The sequence below is a fragment of the Salminus brasiliensis genome, chromosome 8 (assembly GCF_030463535.1).
Source record: "Salminus brasiliensis chromosome 8, fSalBra1.hap2, whole genome shotgun sequence".
Taxonomy (NCBI): Eukaryota; Metazoa; Chordata; class Actinopteri; order Characiformes; family Bryconidae; genus Salminus; species Salminus brasiliensis.
The window spans coordinates 24,471,608-24,492,944 of record NC_132885.1 but is presented as its reverse complement, the minus strand read 5'-3'; the positions used below and the strand labels follow the sequence as shown (position 1 = coordinate 24,492,944).

General features: G+C 41.6%; 1 protein-coding gene across 2 annotated transcripts; it reads left to right on the top strand.

Moving 5' to 3' along the window:
* Positions 1–1,476: 1,476 nt before the first annotated feature.
* On the top strand, positions 1,477–19,398 carry med14 (mediator complex subunit 14). Of its 2 annotated transcripts, XM_072686185.1 has the most exons (30): positions 1,477–1,822; positions 2,726–2,752; positions 2,934–3,039; positions 3,187–3,360; positions 4,352–4,481; positions 4,623–4,751; positions 4,850–4,957; positions 5,875–6,007; positions 6,294–6,444; positions 6,665–6,776; positions 6,893–7,018; positions 8,340–8,418; positions 8,519–8,678; positions 8,768–8,962; positions 9,938–10,072; positions 10,217–10,293; positions 10,420–10,580; positions 10,725–10,871; positions 11,884–11,975; positions 12,076–12,228; positions 12,330–12,599; positions 13,264–13,498; positions 13,958–14,083; positions 15,121–15,303; positions 15,417–15,655; positions 16,264–16,443; positions 16,687–16,794; positions 16,880–17,005; positions 18,341–18,530; positions 18,672–19,398. In XM_072686185.1, the coding sequence occupies exons 1-30, from the start codon at positions 1,653–1,655 to the stop codon at positions 18,743–18,745; spliced, it is 4,296 nt and encodes a 1,431-aa protein (XP_072542286.1). In that variant the 5' UTR covers positions 1,477–1,652; the 3' UTR covers positions 18,746–19,398. The 2 variants fall into 2 exon arrangements, with proteins under 2 accessions (XP_072542286.1, XP_072542287.1); XM_072686186.1 differs by lacking the exon at positions 13,958–14,083.
* The last annotated feature ends 1,939 nt before the right edge of the window (positions 19,399–21,337 follow it).

Sequence of the window (21,337 nt, the reverse complement as noted above, 5' to 3'; positions counted from 1 at the left end):
ATAGTGTTGCTAAAAAAGTGTACTTGGATCTTAAATGCATCTTTAAATATTTTAAGAAATGTTTGGCACAAAAAAACAACCCTTTCTAGGTACTTTCACTTAACTACACACACACGTTCATGTTCAGGGAATACTATGTGCAATATCCCATCCCCATGTGCAATTAAGAGTCTTTTACTGTAAATAATATTGTTTATTGCTTTTTTAATTCTTATTTATATTGTGTATATAATGTAAATTATTTATCCAAATTTTTTGTAACTGAGTGTCCTGCTATCCCTTTCTGCTGCTACACTGTGAATTTCCCCACTGCGGGACTAATAAAGGATTATCTTATCTTATCTTATCTTACTATATAAGAACTACTCTGATAAATAATATTTATTATTATTATTTTTTTTTTTTTTTTTAATATTTTTTTATGTTAGGACGTCAGTGTATATATATATATATATATATATATACACATATATACATTTAAATATATATATACATATATACATTATATATATATATATATATATATACATTTTATATGTATATATATACATATATACATTATATATATATATATATATATATATATATATATATATATATATAATGTATTTCAGGGTTGTTTCTCATTTTAAAGCCCATTTACCTCAGCTTACCTCAATAACTAAATATAGTACCCAGCACCAACCAATTTAGCTTGCATGTAAATGACTATGATGATCATACTTATATCTTTATAATGTTTCATGGAAAGTTTCACGCATCAAAATCCATCATCTAGATCTGGTGTCTAAGGCTTAATGACAGAAGTCTCTGTTACGACATTAGCTTGCGATTAGCACCTCAGACACCATATTGGGGGTCTTACTGACTGGGGTGAGGGGGAAACGGTGTAAACTGATTTCAGTGAATCCAGGTGTTACAAACAAATAAACAAACTCAAACTTTGAGCTTTAATGGGAAGATTTCGCAGTTTATTGATTTTGATGGACGTCGAGTGTTTTATTTCTCTTAGCTAGTAAACCTGTACACCAGCACGGAAGCGTTTAAGTAACCTCAAACCAAAATGGCAATTTCCAAAAAATCATTTGTGTTACTGGAATGGGAGAACCTATCGATTTATTTAAACCTGTAGAAATATAAGAAAAAGTTTGCACACAAAAACGGCGGAGAAAAGAAAATGAGATTTTCCAGGAGATGTCGTCAAAGAGGGATGGCCGTTTTTTTTTTACAAAATAAAAGTCTCTACCTTACGTTTTAAGATGGATTTATATCTGTAATTGATATATCTTAAAATATCAAATATATTTACACATATGCTCACTGTAGACTTGTTCTTATCTACGTGTGTTTTGAAACCCCTGCAATCCACTGAACGCTGTTCTCCCCGCTGAGCTTTTCTTTTAAAATCCTCTCTCCGGGCGGCGGATGGGGAGTGTGTTTCTGTGCGTGGTTTCACACACTGTTCCGCGGTGATGGCGGTCAGCAGTAGTGGAGGGTTTTCGCGACTGATTCGGTTGCAGGATTAGAGCTGCTTTCCATGGGGCGAGAGTCCTTTTGCGCCAGAAACCCCGCAATTCATTCATTCTTTATTATTCTGAGTCTTTAAAGGACGAGCTGTGCGACTTGGCTCGGCTCCGCGCCGCTTGGTGAAAATGGCTCCGGTGCAAATCGGCTCGGATGGCCAGCTGGTGCCCGTCGGGGGTCCTACTTCGGCACCGCAGCCCCCTCCTGCCGCCCCGGCCACTCAGGGGGTGAAACTTAGCGTTTTAATCGAGTTTCTCCTCCAACGGACCTACCATGAAATAACGCTGCTGGCTGAACTGTGAGTTGCTGAGGCGCTGCCGAGCTAACCTAACCTAACTGCTGTTCCTTCAATGAATAGACGAAGCTGGTTAGCTTGAATGCTAGCTAGTGCTAACTAACTAGTTTACACTTTCCTCCCTGCTCGGTGTTAGTTAGCACCAAGTCAGGGGGAAGTGCAGTTCTCATAAATAGTGTTATATTTTCTTCCTTTTTAAAAAAAAAAAGTTTAACCATGTAACTTTTATTTTGGCTTGGTATCTAACGTTAGTTAGCTATGCTAGCTAGCTAATAACTAACCTAGCAGTCAGCCCAGGAAGAGGTAGCTAATACTGCATACCCAACTAGGTCCCTCTTGTACATGTATAGAAGTATCTGACATGTAGTTAGTGCTGTAAAGGTCATTATTTCATGGTCTGTGTGATTGGCATAGTGCAGTCCAGGTCGGTGGTCTTGAACTGCACCTGGGCTGGACATGTAACTAGCTACAGCCAGTAGAGCCAGTTACTGTCACTGTCATAATTTGCCAACACCAAACACTGAGAGGACGAAGAGCAGGAATGAATGGAGCCCCTAAAGTAGTGCCATCAAGCTAGAAAAATGAGCTTTAGAGCTTTAGAGACTATAAACGTCCTCTCAATTTAGTAGATCATTCCCTCAGTGTAATGTGAAGAGAGCAGGTTGTTAAATCCAGGGAGCAATTTATTAAATTGATGGGACAAATTGTTAAAATGAGGTAACGGCTAATTAAACTGAGAGAGCGGGTGTGTTAAGATTTGTTCAAGTGGGGGACTGATTTATTAAATCAGTCTTGTGTTTACTGTAGTCTATACTAGTATCTAAAGTTTGTGTTGTGGAAGGTGCGTATGTTGTGCTTTTTGTGGATTAAGTATATCTAACTCGTTGCTCTTTACTTATCTTCCAGACTTCCACGAAAAACAGACATGGAAAGGTGAGTTACAATTAGCTATGTTTTTAAAAGCTCTACGTTTCAGATATAATGTCCTGGGATGTGTTCTGGTGGTGTGTGTTTGACTTAAATAATAATCATTTTTACTTACTTTTATGTTTTTTGAAGAAAATGTGAGTTCGTGACAGTTTCTGTTTCTGTTATTTCCTTTTGCTTCCCACAGGAAAATCGAAATAGTCCAGTTTGCCAGTCGGACGCGGCAGCTCTTTGTACGGCTGCTTGCTCTTGTGAAATGGGCCAGCAACGCTGGGAAAGTGGAGAAATGCGCGGTATGTTCTGTTCAGAAAAACGTCTCATTCGTAATCACAACTAGTGACATAAGTTGCAGCCCGCCTCGCTGGACTGAAGGATCTGTAGGTACTTTCTGTGGTTCAGTAAGTTATTTCCTGGATCTCTGCTCTTCTTTCCGTTTACAGATGATTTCAGCATTTCTGGACCAGCAGGCTTTCTTGTTTGTTGACACAGCGGACCGACTGGCATCTCTGGCCCGGGATGCATTGGTTCATGCCCGCCTGCCCAGCTTCGCCATCCCATTTGCCATTGATGTTCTGACTACAGGGTCTTATCCACGTCTTCCCACTTGCATCCGGGTGAGTGGTGATTCATGGCTTGTTTTTGTTAAACTTGATCACAGAGCTTTTGTGTGATGGATATTATGGGTTTACTTTGATGAGAGAAGTAATGTAGTGGCAAGAAAGCATGGCTTACTTGTGAACAGCAAATGGGGCGGGACAAATGCCGGTTCAGTTGGAAGAGCCGTAATTTGGGCTAAACAGTCTTTATGAAATGCAAACTAGGAAGTAAACTCCTCGTTTCCAGGTTCAGTTCAAATGTTTTGCTGTAATAGGATCTAAAATGCAGTTTAGGTAGTAAATCTACTAAATCATTTCCCTTGGATGCTCTTGTACAGATTAATGTAATATGTTATGTTGTATAATTAACTTTTTTTTTACTGTTGAGGCTTATGCTTGTTCACATGCTAGTCTGGAAATCCTACTTCCTACGTTCGTGAAATCGGAATTACGAGCACACCACGTTCACGTGTTTTGTTGTTGGAGTGGCATTTAAAAATGGCAGCCAATGTAACGTTAACTTATGCTGCGCTAGCAGAGTCATCAGTTTGTTCTGGATGAAACACTCGGTAGAACTATATACTATATACTCTATATATACTATATACTATATCGAGTTAAATGTCTATAGATTATAGATTACAGATTAAAATAATGTGCACAAACAACCATTAACAGCATTAACACTGTTAAAAATAAAGAATTATGTACCGTCCAACGTTGATTCAGTCTTCGCCACCATCTTGAAAGGTTTACGATCACCTGACAGTCAACTCAGACACTCTGCTAGCAAAAGTTGGACCTCATTTTTACTGTTAATCCAATAGCACGTGAAGGCAGCATTAAAACATGCTTCTCCTACTACAAGCTTGGCTGAACTGAGAACTACAATTTGAAAACTGTAATATTCTTTTTAGACAGTAGAAAGTGAAGTTAATCCAGTACTTGTTGAGGTTTGTAACTTTTCTAAGCTGTACTGGAGCCTAAACTTAAATATGTTCTATTACAGGACAAAATAATCCCTCCAGACCCGATCACCAAAGTGGAGAAGCAGACTACACTGAACCAGCTGAATCAAATCCTTCGGCATCGGCTTGTCACCACTGACCTGCCCCCTCAGCTGGCCAATCTGACCGTGGGTAAGTTGGTTCTCATTTCGCCATTGTTTCATTGGCGACGTCGGTATCCTGTTGAAGTAGAACAGTATGACAAGCCGCCATGCAGTGTGATGTGAACCCTTGCTGAGCTTGTGTATGTGTGTGGTTTCTGTGTATGTTAAGCCAACGGGCGAGTGAAGTTCCGGGTGGAGGGTGAGTTCGAAGCCACATTAACGGTGATGGGTGATGATCCAGACATTCCCTGGAGGTTACTGAAGCTGGAGATTCTGGTTGAGGACAAAGAGACAGGGGGTGAGTTTCTTTGTGTGACTTGTTTTTGATTTGTTCACGCCATTTTGTTTGCTTTTTTTAGATGCTCAATTTGATAGATTCTGCTGTTTTCTTTACAGATGGTCGAGCTTTGGTGCACAGCATGCAAGTGAATTACATCCACGAGCTGGTACAGTCCCGTCTGTTCGCAGATGAAAAGCCGCTCCAGGACATGTACAACTGCCTACGTATCCTTTGTGCTATTTACTTCACAGTGTGCTTCCTTCCACCTTACTGTGCCACCCTCCCAACACATACACAGTTTCTTAGTAGATCATGATGATGTGTGTGCTCTAGGACTGTGAAGTGTTTAGCAATGTTAACTGGCCGCTGTTTGGAACTGTGGTTATGTAGTTAAACTACACACCGTGTTAAAATCCATTGGGAACATGTTTAATGTTTGTGTGGTAATCCAGATCCAATAAATCGGACATTGAGATCTCTGGTATACGTGCATTGTGTGCATGTAAGTGCCCATTACCACAATGGGCTGAAGGCCAAGTCAGGCTGAGGCTGCTGCAAAAGCTGCATTGCTGGTCTGTGGCTGTGCACAATGCATAGGCATTAGCTGCATTCCGGTAAACTCTGTTATTGGCTGTGTTTTTGTCAGACCCAATTCACTGTGGCGATGGTTCTCAAATTGGGGTCTGTCCAGTTTTTCAGCCCACCCTCACCCCACCGGCAGCCAATATAAACTGAGCCAAAAGAAACCTATGTAATGCCATATCACAAAGCTCATCACTCTGTAAAGCATCTGCAATCTTAAATATAATAAAGAGACTGGACTGGACTGGACACCGTTTACGACTGTGGCGTAATTAAAGCCCAAGACTCGAGCTGCCATCAAATATAGTTATGAAACATCTTTGCCTAAAAACAGTTGTGTGATTTGTACAGCTTTAGCAATTCCTGGGTGGTTGCTATGAGGTTGTCAGGTGGTTGTTGTGCATTAGATTGTATGAAAAAAGTCTAAGAACCCCTGGATTATAGAGATGTGTTTACAAATACCTTGGTGGCCAATTTCAGAGTTTAATGATCAGTTTTATAATGCAATTGCTTGGCAGTTCATGGCAGTCACTGTGTAGTCCTTAACTGATACCCTCAGACTCTTTCTGCCTATCCTTGCAGCTGGAGGTGCTGCACTCTCAGACGCTGATGCTGGTCAGAGAGCGCTGGGGGGACCTTGTACAGGTGGAGCGCTACCTTCCCGCAAAGTGCCTCACCTTGGCTGTCTGGAAGTAAGATCCACTAACACTGCTTTTTCCAGCAGTTCTCTAGGCTCTCTTATCTGTAACCTGCTCTTTGGAGCAGTACCACCTTCCACAAAGAACTTTGCAATGGATGTTTTTTTTAAAGAACTTTTATTATAATTGAGATGCAAAGTTTTCTCAGGAATTTTAAGCTTAAAGGCTTTGGTCACACAACCGATAGAAGGTTGTTTAGGGAAGCAGGGGTTTATCTGTGGCATAAATCCTTTTGCCACTTTTTTTTGGTAGTGTGTCTCAAAGCCTTTGCCTTCATCAGTCAACAGGTACTCGGTCGTAAGACAGGCACGGCGTCTGTGCACAAAGTCAGCATCAAGATTGATGAGACGGATGGATCGAAGCCATTGCAGATTTCCCATGAGCCTCCACTGCCAGCCTGTGATTCCAAACTAATGGAAAGAGCCATGAAGGTAAAGTCTTTTTTTTTTTTGAGTATGACTCTCCCACAATGGCCATTTAGAGAACAGTACATCACAGCACGGGTGTTTGCTGCCAATGTTGTCCAGTCCTTCTTTCAGTGAAGGCTTTAGAACCCGTATGGAAACAAATGTGTTCAGAATCCATTACCTCTTTTTAGAGTGGGTGGCTTTATATGTAAGTGTGTTTGTTTTTGCCTTGCATTCTCTGTAGATTGACCATCTCTCAGTGGAAAAGCTTTTGATTGACAGCGTTCATGCCCGCTCTCATCAGAAGCTTCAGGAACTCAAAGCCATACTGAAGAGCAGCAACCCCAGTGACAACTGTAAGAGTTTCTGCTTTAATACAACAGTAAACCTCTCCAGAGGTGGTGTTAAGAACTGCCAAAGAAACACCAGAACAGTTCTGGACACATAAACAGAGTCTTTGTTTCCTCTGCAGCATTCATAGAGACCGCTCTCCCTACTCTTGTCATTCCTATCCTGGAGCCTTGTGGGCGATCGGAGTGTCTTCACATATTCGTAGACTTGCACTCGGGAATGTTTCAGCCGATGCTGTATGGAATTGGTAAGACTGTTAAAGCAAACTGTCCCCTGTAACCTTTAAGCATTTGTTGCAGCCAAATTGCTGACTAGTACCAGCTTTATTTGCATGTCAGGCAGTATTGTCATATGACTAGATGACTGATTGATTGCTAGTTGGGTGATTCAACTTGGGCTGTAACCAAAAGGAATCCCTAGTCCCTCATTAGAATTGGGCTGAATAGGGTAACTGTTTGGATTACTAAGTTGTGGTAGAAACACAAGTGAATGTAGACACTTCCTGAGCATCAGCATGCATCAGCACATGTTGCCATGCCGTATTTAAAAGCTTTAATACACGCATTAATTTAATTCTGAATCAGTAAAAGCATTGCACTCTTCATGGAAAAATCTTTGACCATTACGCCACTTAGCTATATAAGCCCACCATTAACAAACTACGTAAGGAAAGTATGTGAAATTCACAGCATGTTTGCTTGTAACCATCACTGGCTTGTATGAGCAAGCATCATCTGCTCCAGTTCTTGCTTAGTAACGCCACTCGCAATGCGCTTTGGAATACATTCAGCTCTAGTAGTCAGCTACTATAAGTTATGAGTGCATTGTGGGCAAATATGGTACCCTCAAAATGACCCTGATTCAGACCCTCAGGGGAAAAATGGACGACGTACTCTATAGTGCCCTAAAACGTGAATAGGGAGCCGTTTTGGTGACAGCCTTAGTGATTGGATAACTGGTTAAAAAACTAAATTAACAGAGACATCCAGAACTCTAGAATAAAATTGACTGCTTCAGTTACAGTGGCAAGCGAAAGATTGGTCGCCCCTGGTTTAAAAAAAAAAAAAAAAAGAGCTTGTACAATTTTAGTGTAAAGGAGGAGCACCGTGCAAAAGAGATTTCTGCTCTCACAGTGTTTACCAAGGTCTCAGACCTTTTTAATAAGCTTGTTTAGTCTTCATTAGGAGAGGCCAGGTGATGCAGATTTCAAAGCTTTATGAATTTTCCTTTAAGTAGCTGCATAGCACTTTGAACATTTATGCTCTAAACAAAGATTGGATTTGTGCAAAGCAACGAAAAAGATAGCCAAGTGTTTTCAGGTTGCTGTTCCCTCAGTTTGTAATGTTTTCAGTAATGACTGTTAACAGGAATAGTGAAGGTCAAGTTTGGGTACTTTATACTGCCTGTAGGATTGTTTAAAAAGGCAAAGCAAAACCCCTAATTGCCAGCAAAAGACCTTTGGGAAGACTTAGCAGATTCTGTAGTAGTGGTGAACTGTTCTACAGTGCAGCGATACCTGCACATATATGGCCTTTTTTTAAAACTACTAATGTTCTTCTGTTCTCCAGATCAGTCTATGTTGGATGATATTGAGAAAACCATCAACGATGACATGAAACGCATCATCACGTGGTTGCAGCAGCTGAAGTAAGCACTGAAGCTGAGGAATCCCTTCAATCCTCTCCATATACAGAAGATGGCTTAAAGCATTAAGTAACTGTGTAAACTGTGTAATCTCTTTGAATAGGTTCTGGTTGGGTGAGCAGAGGTGTAGGCAGTCCGTGAAGCATCTCCCCACACTGTGTACAGATACTCTGCACTTGTCTAACTCAGCCTCTCACCCTGTGGGCAGCCTGTCTAAACACCGCCTCTTCATCAAACTCACTCGTCTTCCACAGTACTACATTGTAAGCTATTCTTAATCAGTGGAGAATTCTGTTTTGAAGACTTTTTTTGCTTTCTGTGGTCTGAAGCTGTGTTTGTCTTGGCTTCTCAGGTGGTGGAAATGTTTGATGTGGCCAACAGTTCCACAGAGCTGCAGTATAAATACTATTTCCTGTCAGTGAGTCAGTTAGAGGCGGAGGATGGGCTGCCCTGTGCTCAGCTGTTACAGCAGTTCAAGCCCAACCTGGAGGAGCTAGTTCAGGATCTCTCTTCTGGCCGGATGCTTCGGCCTGGGACCAAGAGAAAGGTAGAAAGCACCCACTCATTGCTCACCCTCTCGTTACAGACTAAAACTGCTTTTTGATAGTATTACTAACATACTGGTGTTCATGCAAACCTTGTGCCTATATGCTAAATTAGCCATTTTGGAGCCAGTGACACAAAGAACATTTCACTGTTAGATTTGATTACTATTTGATTTTGGGAAGGAGGGATGTAAAGCAGAGAAACCGGAGGAAGAGTCCCTCCTCGCCCCAAACCCAGCACAACACCTCGGTCTATGCTTGCCCAAAATGTAGCTATGGTATTAATATTTTATGGGTTAAAAAGGTTAACAATGGTGGTTAGCTTTCTGAGCCACAAATAAAATGAGCTAATATTTTGGTTTTGAAGCCGATGAAGTAAGACACGCTGTTTGCTAAGGACCCCTGTCTAGAATTACACAGTAAAACAAAATTTAACAGTTTAACCTGTCTGTGGCAGTGAAAACACACTCTAAATGGTAGGCAGGCACATGACTTGACGCCTGGGGAGCAACTGGGGGTTAGGTGCCTTGCTCCAAGGGCACCTCAGCCGTGAATGTTGAGGGTGGAGGGGTTGTTCTTCCTTTACTTCCTTTGCCCCCCTTTTTTGCCCACTTATTTGTGGGCAGTGAAATGGCAGTTATGGGGATCTAGGCACAATACACTGGGGTGAACCCAGTAGTAGTAAAAATGATTATTAGGCTTGGAAAAAGAAACAGACGTTTATGTTAAAATTGCGTTTTTCTCCTCGTAAATATGCGCTGGACCCCAGTACCCCTCTACCAATCAGCTGTAATAAAAATTACATTTTAAAATGGGTGATAGGGACAGGACTTGCATAGTAAAAAGCACTAGAACCAGAATTAAACTTGATTGTTTTTTTTACCAGTTCACTTGTATAGATTCGTAAGAATAAAAACAAATGGCCAGTGTTATTTATTTATTTTTCTTTTTTCTTTTTTTTTTTTTTTTTTTTGCAGCTATCAGGAGAGCAGGGTGCTACTGAGCCTAAAAAGCCCAAGCGCTCAGGAGAAATGTGCGCCTTCAACAAGGAGCTGGCCCATTTGGTAGCCATGTGTGACACGAACATGCCTCTTATTGGCCTGCGTTCTGAGGTACAGTACACACATCCATGACTTTTGGTTCTTGTTAAATCAGTTGTGGTTGGAGAAATAAATTTTTTGGAGAAATGGAGAGAGGAAAAAAAATAATTCAGGCACTAGTTCATCTCGTTACTTAGTAATATTCTTTTCCTTCAGCTGACCAATATGGAGATCCCTCATCAAGGTGTCCAGGTTGAAGGAGATGGCTGTAGCCATGCCATTCGTCTTCTTAGGTAAGTCTGTAAAGGCTGCTTTTTAAGTTTGTGTGTGATTGATTGTACTGCAATACTTCATTAGGACTAGAATACTAGAATTTCTTCAGGTGAATAACTATGTAGCAACCCTCCTTCTCCTACCAGGGTACCACCCGCTAAAGGTGTCGGTGAGGAGACGAGGAAGGCTCTGGATCGCTCTCTGCTGGACTGCACATTCAGACTTCAGGGCCGCAATAATCGCACCTGGGTGGCAGAGCTGGTCTTTGCCAGCTGCCCCCTCAACAGCACCTCTACTAAAGAGCAAGGTGAGATTAATTTCCTCCATACTGGTGTGGTGTGTGTTTTGTTGTTGTTGTTGTTCATGCACCATTAATCATGTGTCAATTGAGAACTACAGGAGCTAGATGTCTAAAACACTTAATCAGAAGTACGACTGTATGTTTGCGCAGCCTCCACGCGGCACGTCTACTTGACGTACGAGAACCCACTATCTGAGCCAGTGGGAGGACGGAAGGTGGTGGAGATGTTCCTAAATGATTGGAACAGCATCAGCCAGCTGTATGAGTGTGTGCTGGAGTTCTCTCGTGCTCTGCCTGGTGAGTACCTTTTGACCATATTCATATCAGTTTGGATTATTGTTGTTTCTATTGCAGCTTTTACACACAGGAATTTTGATAGTAATAAGGAAGGGCCTTTGACCCTGCAGTTTAGATGCCATCTAGTTCAATTGCTGCAGGAATACTGGGGGTGCTTATGTAAAAAGAAGCTAATTATTTTCTGGTCAAATTGAGTATTAGAACTGCTTCTTGGGGCCAGTATTGTGGAGTTTGTGTGAATGGCCCTGAATGAACCTTAGGTAGCTGACCTATCAGTTTATTTGCAACCTCAAGTAAAATCACCGTTAAACTGAGTGTGGAGCTGTTCCTTTATTATTACTCCGTCTTTCTGAGGGGTGCAAAATTGATGGAATGTGTCCTGATTCCCTTTTTACATCTATTCCCATTTAAGTGAATTGGCTTTTGTTGTCAGGCTAATTTAACATTATTTTATGTGCTCATATCTGAAGAGTTGTAAATGTGCACAATCAACAAATAGGGGTGCTAGTAATATACTAGATTCTGAAGTAAAGATAAAGTGGAATGTAAGCTTGCAGTGGGGCTGGGCGTTATGGTAAAAATGAATATTTAAAGATATTTTCACGAAACGCTATGTACATCAGGAAAGACGAAGCAGACAAAGTGCTTCAGTAGTGATGGATTTTTAAGAACAACCATCCAAACACTCCCATATTTAGTTAATTGTTTTTTATGGCAGTGGGCACCTTTATCCAGTTAAAGCAGACTAACTACACATTTGTAATGTAATGAAACATGCAGCTGATCAGTGTTATTTAAGCACTGATCATATCCTCACTATGCTTAAAAAGCATATTGTGTATCACAATAATAAAATCTATCACGATACGATAAAAATATTGCCATATTGCCATATTGCCCAGCTCTGGCTTGCAATATGGATTACAGCAAACTATGTGGAAATAACTGGGAGCATTATTCCCATCATAACACTTTACTAAACCCTATTGTATCTCTTGTTCACCCCTTGCAGAAATGCCCTCCTATTTGAGCTTATTCTCTGAAATACGGTTGTATAACTACCGGAAACTGGTACTATGTTACGGCAACACCAAAGGCAGCTCAGTAAGTACATATTTATGTTCAGTATTGTAATTAATTGTACTGGCTGCTGCATGACTGAGTTGCCTGTAACTTTGTATGACGTATGACGTTATATCTAAAGGTGACTATCCAGTGGAACTCTGTGACCCAACGCTTCCACCTTGCTCTGGGTACGGTTGGGCCTAACTCGGGCTGCAGCAACTGCCACAATATCATCCTCCACCAGCTCCAAGAGATGTTCAACAAGACCCCCAATGTGGTGCAGCTGTTACAGGTTTGTATTGTTTCTCTGGTAACATCAGATTGCACAAGCTCGGGTCTAAGCATACTTGCAGGTTCGGCAAGCTCCCATCTGTTTCCTTTCTTGTCCTTCAGGTGCTGTCAGACACACAGGCCCCTTTGAATGCCATCAACAAGCTGCCCACAGTACCTATGCTGGGTCTGACCCAAAGAACCAACACAGCCTACCAATGCTTCTCCATCCTGCCTCAGTCACCCACCCACATCCGTCTTGCCTTCCGGAATATGTACTGCATCGACATCTACTGCCGGAGCCGAGGAGTGGTGGCTATCCGTGATGGTGCTTACAGCCTCTTTGATAACACAAAGATCGTAGAGGGCTTCTATCCAGCTCCTGGACTGAAGGTAAAAAAAAAAAGGCAGTTGATTTATTTATTTATTTTGTTTTGCCATATTTAGCTTTATATGGTGGAATATTCTCTCACTGACTTTTGGTCACATCTTGGGTCTCTCTCTGAGTATTATTGGGCTCAGGGTGTTGACAGTAGTTTTGGTTCTCCCTGGTTGTCCATGCATCTGAGCTGTGTGCTGAAACACTACGAATGTTTAGTCTCTGTAACTCCAAAAAAAACAGCATTCATAATGTCTCAGTCTCAAATCACTCTCAAATGTAATGCAATATGTAGTGATTTGAGACTGTGCTGATGGTCTCTTCTCCCTCAGAAAAAGTAATTACTACAGCAGAAAGGAGAGCTGTGCAGATTAAACTTTAGCAGTTCCCCTGTACAGAGCTTGCGTATCCATTAACCAAACTTTTGGAGAACTCCACTGTGATATGTGTTAAAAGCTCTAGTTTTGTCATGCAGTTCACCTGGCTACTTTCCATCCCAGTGTTTGTTTGTTTATTTATATATTTATTGTGCCCAAACTTCTTGACCCAATTTAACAAAAATCTTGACAGGCCTACTTAGGATGTTTAAAGTACCACAGTGTTTTGTGTTAGGGTTGACCTAACATCGGCATAGAATGCAGTCACAATGCCCTTAAACGTACTCCTCCTTCCCTGTAGACCTTCTTGAACATGTTTGTGGACAGCAACCAGGACGCGAGGCGGCGTTCCGTCAACGAGGATGACAACCCTCCCTCACCAGTGGGCGTAGACGTCATGGACACTCTCATGCCCCACATGCAGCCCCAGCAGCCAATCAGAGGCCAAGGGGTCTACCCGCCACTTACATCTCCACCCACTTCCTACCATGGAAATGTTGCCCCATCACCCTCCATGATGCCAACGCAGTCACCAGGTAAGCAGAGTGTGTGGTGTGTTGTGTGTTTTTTTAAATGAAACACTGGGCTCTGCGCTCTCCATGCCATATGCGCTTGGCATTCCACCATGGTGATGGGGCATTGGGAAAAGAAGGTAGCAGAGGTCCTTGTCATTATCCCACCCATCGCAAATGCCGTCCAGCCAGCCAGCCAGCTAGCTAGCCTGTCTCTGTGCAAGCATAACCATGCATGCGTTTGTTGGTCGCCGTATGTTCACGTCATAATGTTGACCCCACTCCTCAATAGAATGCTGGATCGACGCATGCTTGAAATCCTGTGCCTGAACACTCATCCCAGCCCTGGGGTCTGCAGCTGCTGTCCTGCTTCGGCTTTAGTGTGCTTGTGTGTGAATGAGTGTGAGAGAGAGCGAGAGAGGAAGAGACGCAGTCTTGTCAGCAGCTGTCCAATGAGGCCACTGATCGGTTGATTGTGTGCAGGGAACATCCACGCAGCCAATTCCCCTAGTGGAGCTCTGCGGGCCCCCTCGCCCTTCGGCCCCACTCCGTCTCCCTCCTCTCTGGGTATTTCTATGGGTCAGACGTCCAACTTTGCCAGCCCGCATGGTAAGTGCCTGAGGGGGCAGGATCCAGAGCTTGGTGGTGGCCACAATCACCCTTAATGATTTCCTCTGCTGCATAGGAACCCTGGGCAGGCTGTATGAGACAGCTTTGTGGGATACAGCTGGGATTTTTTTTCTTACAGGCACAGCTCTGTGGGCAAGGGTGGTGCAGGGACTCATTTGTTACTAACCACACTGCATGAAGATCTTACTAAATTTGATTTCCAGGTTCAATGGTGGTGGTTTTCTTTACTAATTACCTGCTTTTTTAAATTCTTTTTTTATACAAGTTTAGTCCTAGAACACAGTGTTTGCATGTATGTTATAAGGAGGCCAGGGCTTTATTATGAACCCGCTGATAATCTTACATATGATCAATTGTTGTCCTCTTACCCCCCCCCCCTTTTTTTTTTTATTAGGGATGCATGATCACATCAGAATCACATAAGCATTGGCAAACTGATTAATAAAAATTAAGAAAGTTGGTGGGTAATTCTCATTTATTATGTATTGGTATTTGCAGCAGCCCATATCCATGCATCCCTAATATCTATTGCATGTTTAAATCTCTAAAGTTTTGTGATCAGTAATTGACACAATTTGTCAGATTGTGTGGAGGGTGGGTGTGTAATAATAATCAAGGCATCCGATGACAACCTATGTGTGCCATAATAAAATTGTGTAATTTGGTGAGTAGAAGACCCATGTTAGTTTGTATTGCAGTACAGAGTGTTGTGCTTTTCCACTCTGGCTGCAACTAAAATGCATCACAAAAAGCTGTTTGGCGAGTAAAAGGACCAGTCGAAGTTGTTTGCGTTGTGTGACGTTTAGAGACAAGCGTCTGTCAAAAATGATGCTACAACTATTCCAAATCTGCAGTAAAAATTGCTATACAAAGTCTCTGTATAGCATCTCCCTATTAGTTCCAAAATCAGAAAAAGGTGCACAAGCCTCCGTTTGATTTTTGCACCAGCAGTTAGGTTAAGGTAGATCGGAGTCCAGAGTCCGGTTCTTTTAGACCACCCTCTCACTCTATTACAGGAGCTTTGGACCCCAGTTCGCCATACCCTATGGTGTCCCCCAGCCAGAGGACGGGCACATGGCCGGGCTCTCCACAGGTCTCTGGTCCATCACCTGGGGCTCGTATCCATGGCATGTCGCCTGGCAACCCTTCTCTTCACTCTCCCATTCCAGATGCCTCCCACTCTCCTCGTGCTGGGACCAGTGAGTAGACCACACCGTAATTTTATGCAGCAGTAGAGCTGTGTTACTTTTTTTATTTTTATATACAAAAATGTTTTGACTAAATTATGCACGTGTGTTTTGTACATGTGTAGGTTCCCAAGTGATGCCAACCAGTATGCCTCCACCTCGTAAGCTACCTCAGCGTTCCTGGGCTGCCTCCATTCCCACCATCCTCACCCACAATGCCTTGCACGTGCTGTTGCTGCCCTCTCCCACAATGTGTTTGGTGCCAGGGCTAGCTGGCAGCTACCTCTGCTCTCCACTGGAGCGCTTTTTGGGCTCTGTCATCATGAGGAGGCACCTGCAGAGAATCATTCAGCTGGAAGCCAACGTGAGTTCTTGTAGTTTCCATGACAGTGAAAAACTATCATGGCGTTGCTTCTGTCATCAGGAAACTGAGTTTGATCTTTAGCGTCTGGCCACAGACGTCTTTGGCCAGACGAGAGCATAATTAACCTTGCTGTTTAAGTAGATAGGATGTCTGTCTGTCTGTCTGTCTGTCTGTTTGTTTCTCCATCACTCAGCACAGTGCAAGCCAGCATGGGTGGCTTTTGGCCAGCTTAATAAAATAGGCAGTCAGCGTTCTCCTGCAAATGTGTTACGCTGTCCAATGACGTTGCATTAGTAGCTGTTGGAAAAGATGCACATTACTGAATTAGCAATGGGGACATTGTGTGCTGGTTTGTAAGAAGTGGACATGAAAAAATTGGGGAAATAAAACAAGAAAGATAAATACAAATTTGATTTAATGACTATAATCTCCTGAAGTGGTGATGCAAAACTTAGGCTCTCTTAGGCTGGAAGGAAAAATTACTCCCTAGTAATTCTCTCTTTTCCAGCCAATCCTTTAGCCCAAAGCTTTATTTATTTATTTTTTTTACACACATATACATTTTTGCAACCATAACATTCAGTCTAACAATTTCTTCCTTTGAATAGCTCACCATTGTGAACTCCAATGAGCCAGGAGTCATTATGTTCAAGACTGAGGTGTTGAAGTGTAGAGTGGCTCTCAACCCAAAGAGCTACCAGACTTTGCAGCTAAAAGTCACACCGGAGAACGCTGGGCCGTGGTCACAAGAAGAGCTGCAAGTTTTAGAGAAGTTCTTTGAGACCAGGGTAAGTGAATAACCCACTCCAGCTTTGTTTTTCAGCAGAGGACATTACCTTAATAAAGCAGTGTTGTAGTGCAGAGGACTGCAGAAATGGCATTAATTGAATTTGGTTGCCATGAAAAAATCTATTTCTTCAGACTAGTACATTGCAAAATCCTAAGCAAAGCTTTTTAATGTGAGAATAAGTGGTTTGACTTAAATACCAAGTTGGGTAAATGATTTCTTGTGCTATGTACTATTTCTTCAGGTTGCAGGTCCACCCTTTAAGTACAACACTCTAAATGCCTTTACAAAGCTGCTGGGGGCTCCCACCAACATCCTCCGAGACTGTGTTCGGATAATGAAACTTGAGCTGGTGAGTAAGAACCTGGTTGAATGTGTATATTTTACAGTGCACATTTAGTGGTTCTGTTTAACCCTGCCCACTTGTTCTCCTGCAGTTCCCCGATCAGGCGGCCCAGCTGAAATGGAATGTTCAGTTCTGTCTGACCATCCCACCCAGCGCCCCTCCTATTGCCCCTCCTGGAACCATTGCTGTTGTGCTCAAGACCAAGATGCTTTTCTTTGTAAGTATTGGTGTGATACGGTCCAGCTGTCTAGGTCTGGGCATTCTGGATTAACCCATGTCTTGAGTTATTACGGTTTTGCTATACAGTTGTGATGATTCATACTTGTTTGAAGTATAATGTAGGTAATTAATTAACTGTATAATTACAAAACTTTGTGACTATGTGATTATATTCAGGTTGCATTTTTAACAATTTGGACCGTTTTCTGTTTTGACATTGAAAACGTGACATAACTGCAAAACATGGCCAAAAGCTGACTGTTGCAGAGGACACAAAACTAACTTCAAGTCCATAAAATATCCCCTTTTGTTTACCAGCTCATAGATGAAATCAATATAAAACCTGTGGCAAGCCCACGAACATGGTATTTTAGGGTGCTTAATTAACAGCTGGCCAGGGATTATGAGTGAAATTAGCCTTTTGAGCTAGCCCTGGCTTGTTTAACGTTTTGAAATGTGCATTTTCTTTGTATATTTCTGGGTGCCACAGGAAAATAAAGGCAAAAAAATAATGATTTAAAATTCAAAAAAGGAAAATCTCCAGCATTGCTTGTACAAACATCCAGATAAGCCAGAGGAGTTTTGAATGAATTCAAAATGCTCTTTGGCCACAATCGGCGTTCTGTCAAAATGCAACATTTTAAGGGACAAAAAAGGAACCGCATTTCCTGAAAAGATCACCATCGCCAGGTGTGAAGCATGGGGGTGGATCAACCTTGCTTTGGAGTTTGAAGTGTTGCAGCCAGTGGCATTAGCAATATTGCACACATGGAGAGAAGAATTGATTCCACTAAATGCCAACAAATCCTAAATTCGAACATCAAGCCCTCTGTTAAAAAGCTGAAACTGGAAAGAGTTTGGCTTCTACAACGAGATGATCCAAAGTATACCTCACAATGCACTACCTGAAGATACATGAATTAAAGCTTTTCATTGTTAATAGACCTTAAACAATGTGTGCGTTCAAAACCTCCTGAGAACTAGAGAACTTTTGTGAGAAAGCATGGAGAACAGATGCTCTTGCAAGCTGTGATTTTTGCTAAAGGGTGTGCTACTAAGTCGTGGCTCTGTAAGGAGCCCTGAACTATGCACAGAATTTTGCTATGCAGAGGTTGTGTTTATGACGTGATTTAAAAAAATGGCATATCTGTCGTTTGGCCAATGGCTCCCAAACGTTGCTATTAGACTGTATATTTAACAATTTAACAATCTAAAAACGAGTCAAATTTTTATGCCTTGGGAAACCTAAGAGCGACAAAACCGAAAAAGTGTGGGTAGAACTTTCCCATCAATCTTTTTAAATCTCCTGAGTAACCAGGCTGTTGTTCCACAGCTCCAGCTGACGCAGAGGCTGCCAGTGCCTCAGGAGCCCATCAGCATCATTGTGCCCATTGTATACGACATGGCCACGGGGCTGACGCAGCAGGCTGATATCCCCCGACAGCACAGCTCCTCCGGCGCTGCAGCCCTCATGGTCAGCACCATCCTCAGGAGATTCAACGAGCACCACCCAGCACGACCAGGTAAACACTCCAGCTTTTGCATTCAGCAAAGTACAGCTACCTCCTCTCCATGTTTTCTTCTGTCGTTCAACCTGTTAATTCGGCTTTCGTGGACTGTTCACATAATGCTGAATATATCAACGTATGAATCCTCTCTTACAGGTGAATGCACCATATTTGCCTCAGTTCATGAACTCATGGCTAATCTCACACTGAATTCCGGGGGACGGCCGTGAAAGAACTCTTGAGAGAATTTTTCTGAACGCTTGCTGTAAGAACATTGGGGCTCTCGCCTACAGCCAATAAACATTTTTCTTCAGGTGTACAAACTTCTGTCATTAAAGGAAGAGAAGATCTGTTGGAATACCTTCTGCTTTTCTTTCATATAAAGAGCATAAAAAATGAATGAAGGACAGGACATCTTGGAATGTACTTCTTGAGAGTACCACGCATTCTTCTATCAATTCAGGACACGATTAAAAAAAGAGGACGCTTTATTTTTGTTCAATGCACTTCTTGAATAAAGGTTTGAAATGAGAAAAAAAAACAGGATTGTTTACCTTCAACTGTAAAGTTTTATTATTTTAAAGTCTGCCTTTAAGAAACTAAGCAGTTTGCAAAAAACTTTATTCATTTTCTTTTTTTTTTATATTGCGAGATATCAATACTGTGTTGATATTGGGGATGTATTGTTTATGATGACACTATTTAATGTCCTTTTTTATGTCATTACTTTGACCTCTGTCATTAAACCTGTCATACTGAACACTGTTAAGCTTGACAGACTTTCTAAATAAGCCGTATTTTATTATGACATTTGAATCGGAAGTAAAAAGTAGCCTATACTTGTCTGTCTTTATTACTGTTGAATAAACATTTGAAAATGTTAGTCGTGTGTTTGTTGCAGCATTATTAGGATGCTCTCTTCTATGCGGGTGACCTCAATTTTCCGGGATGGAAAATTGGCCTTTCTTGCTCCTGGGCCCCCCCCCCCCCAGATTAGAGTATTTAGAGCTTTGAGCCAGCCCTAAAGGACACGCTTTACACGTGCATTTCTGGAGGAGCTGAGAGCCACAGAACCATTGCTGAAAGTAAAGGAAGCATGTAGACACAAGACCAATATTACAGGGTTTTACACAAATGTGACTTGCAGCGTTACGCAGTTCTCGCAAACCTTCTCCTCCAAAATTACGCAGTGCAGTTAGCAGTGTGCCCAAGCCCAGAGCAGAGCAGCATCACTGTTCTTACACCAGTCAGTGGAGCATTACAAAGCTTTAGGGATTTTGAAGCTAAAAAGCGTCATGGTGTTGCTTTAAGGTGGCAGAAGAAGTCCTCTAGAAGTGATTTTCAAGAACTTCACGGTTATTGAAGGTAGTAAGAATAGGCACGTTCACTACCAAAACCTGCACCTATGTTAGTTTTACTTTTTCTTTTTTTCCTGCTTGATGGTAACCATATGATGGTCTGTAGGTTAATGCAGAGGATGTGACCTTTGCTTAAGCTTCAGCGAGTCTCTGTCAAGTTCAGTTTCAACCTGAACCTAAAGATATTACCTGGATTTAACAAGTCATGTATTCCTGACCTCAGTACATCTTGTGGTGGGAGTCTGATATTATTAGGCTTTCTAGACCCATGCTGATTCTATTTAAAGTAAGATAACATTACTGAATAATACAAGTTCTTGCACAAAGTCATGCAAACTAAACCAATTAGGATGTGTCATTTTCATGGTTGGCCCAAAAGCAAGAGCTGGGCAGAAACCTAGTTTCTGTTTTTGGGTATATTTATTCCAAATGTTAAATGAATCAGAGTGTCGTGTAGAGCTTTTTTTTTTTACAATATATTTATTTATTACATTATTTTTCCATGTCGACAAAAAAAAAACAGTGTAAAACTTAAAAACTGCAATCCAACTACTCTCCCATACTGAGTACTGTGATTTTTATTACTGAATATGCTGCACTCCCTTCATGTAAATAAGACTAATTACACTCTTTGTAATGAAATGTGCAGTTAATCAATGCTCTGTAAGCACTGATGATATCCACTATATACTCAAAATACGATACAATATCATAATATTGCCCAGCTCTACTATCATGTTTCCCCAGATTCATCAGAAGTCCTCTAGATGTCATGGGAATAAAAGTATGTTCTGCCATGTAGTCTTTTATTAAACCTCCAAGGCCTTGTTGATTATTTAATTCCTGGGTAAGTCCATAAAACACTACTACACAGCAATAAATGCTCCTGCTGCTGAAATATTTGTATAATCTAAAGTATCCTTGTATCCCCATGTTTGTCTTGTTTATATTTATTTATTAATCTACCTTTTCAGTCATGAAATGGACAAGATCCAGGACTTGTTGTGGTCTGACTCCTCATGGTCATGAATATCATGGCTATATTGCGGTTCTTTAACTACTGCAGAAACACCACTGTCACTGTCTAGAGTCAAGTGAATTTCCTTCATACTAGGCTGAAGTTTGCAGCTGACCACACAAGCCAAGCAACAAAGAACACCAACAATGTTGTTCTCTTTGAAAGAAGGTTGATGTAAAACAAGAGTTTATTCCAAGTCATTTAGAGCATTTCTATTGGTCCATTTATCCAGAATTATTGACACAGTGTATGGAGCTGCTACAGGGTTCAAACCATGAAGAAATCTACAAACTGGCTACAATGGAGAAGCATGGTTTTCATTGGACAGCAGCAATATGTAAAATATGTAAATATGTAGATTTCCCCCATATTATTTATTCCAAAAACTCCTGTTAATAAAAATAAAGATTAGATAAAATCTCTTTTCACTAATTACACTTATTTTG

Excerpts from the sequence above, each read along its gene's own strand:
- med14 (XM_072686185.1), top strand. The coding sequence starts at position 1,653 with ATGGCTCCGGTGCAAATCGGCTCGGATGGCCAGCTGGTGCCCGTCGGG. Across the intron at positions 3,361-4,351 it reads GTCTTCCCACTTGCATCCGG|GACAAAATAATCCCTCCAGA; the intron begins GTGAGTGGTGAT and ends GTTCTATTACAG. Across the intron at positions 4,752-4,849 it reads TGAGGACAAAGAGACAGGGG|ATGGTCGAGCTTTGGTGCAC; the intron begins GTGAGTTTCTTT and ends TTTTCTTTACAG.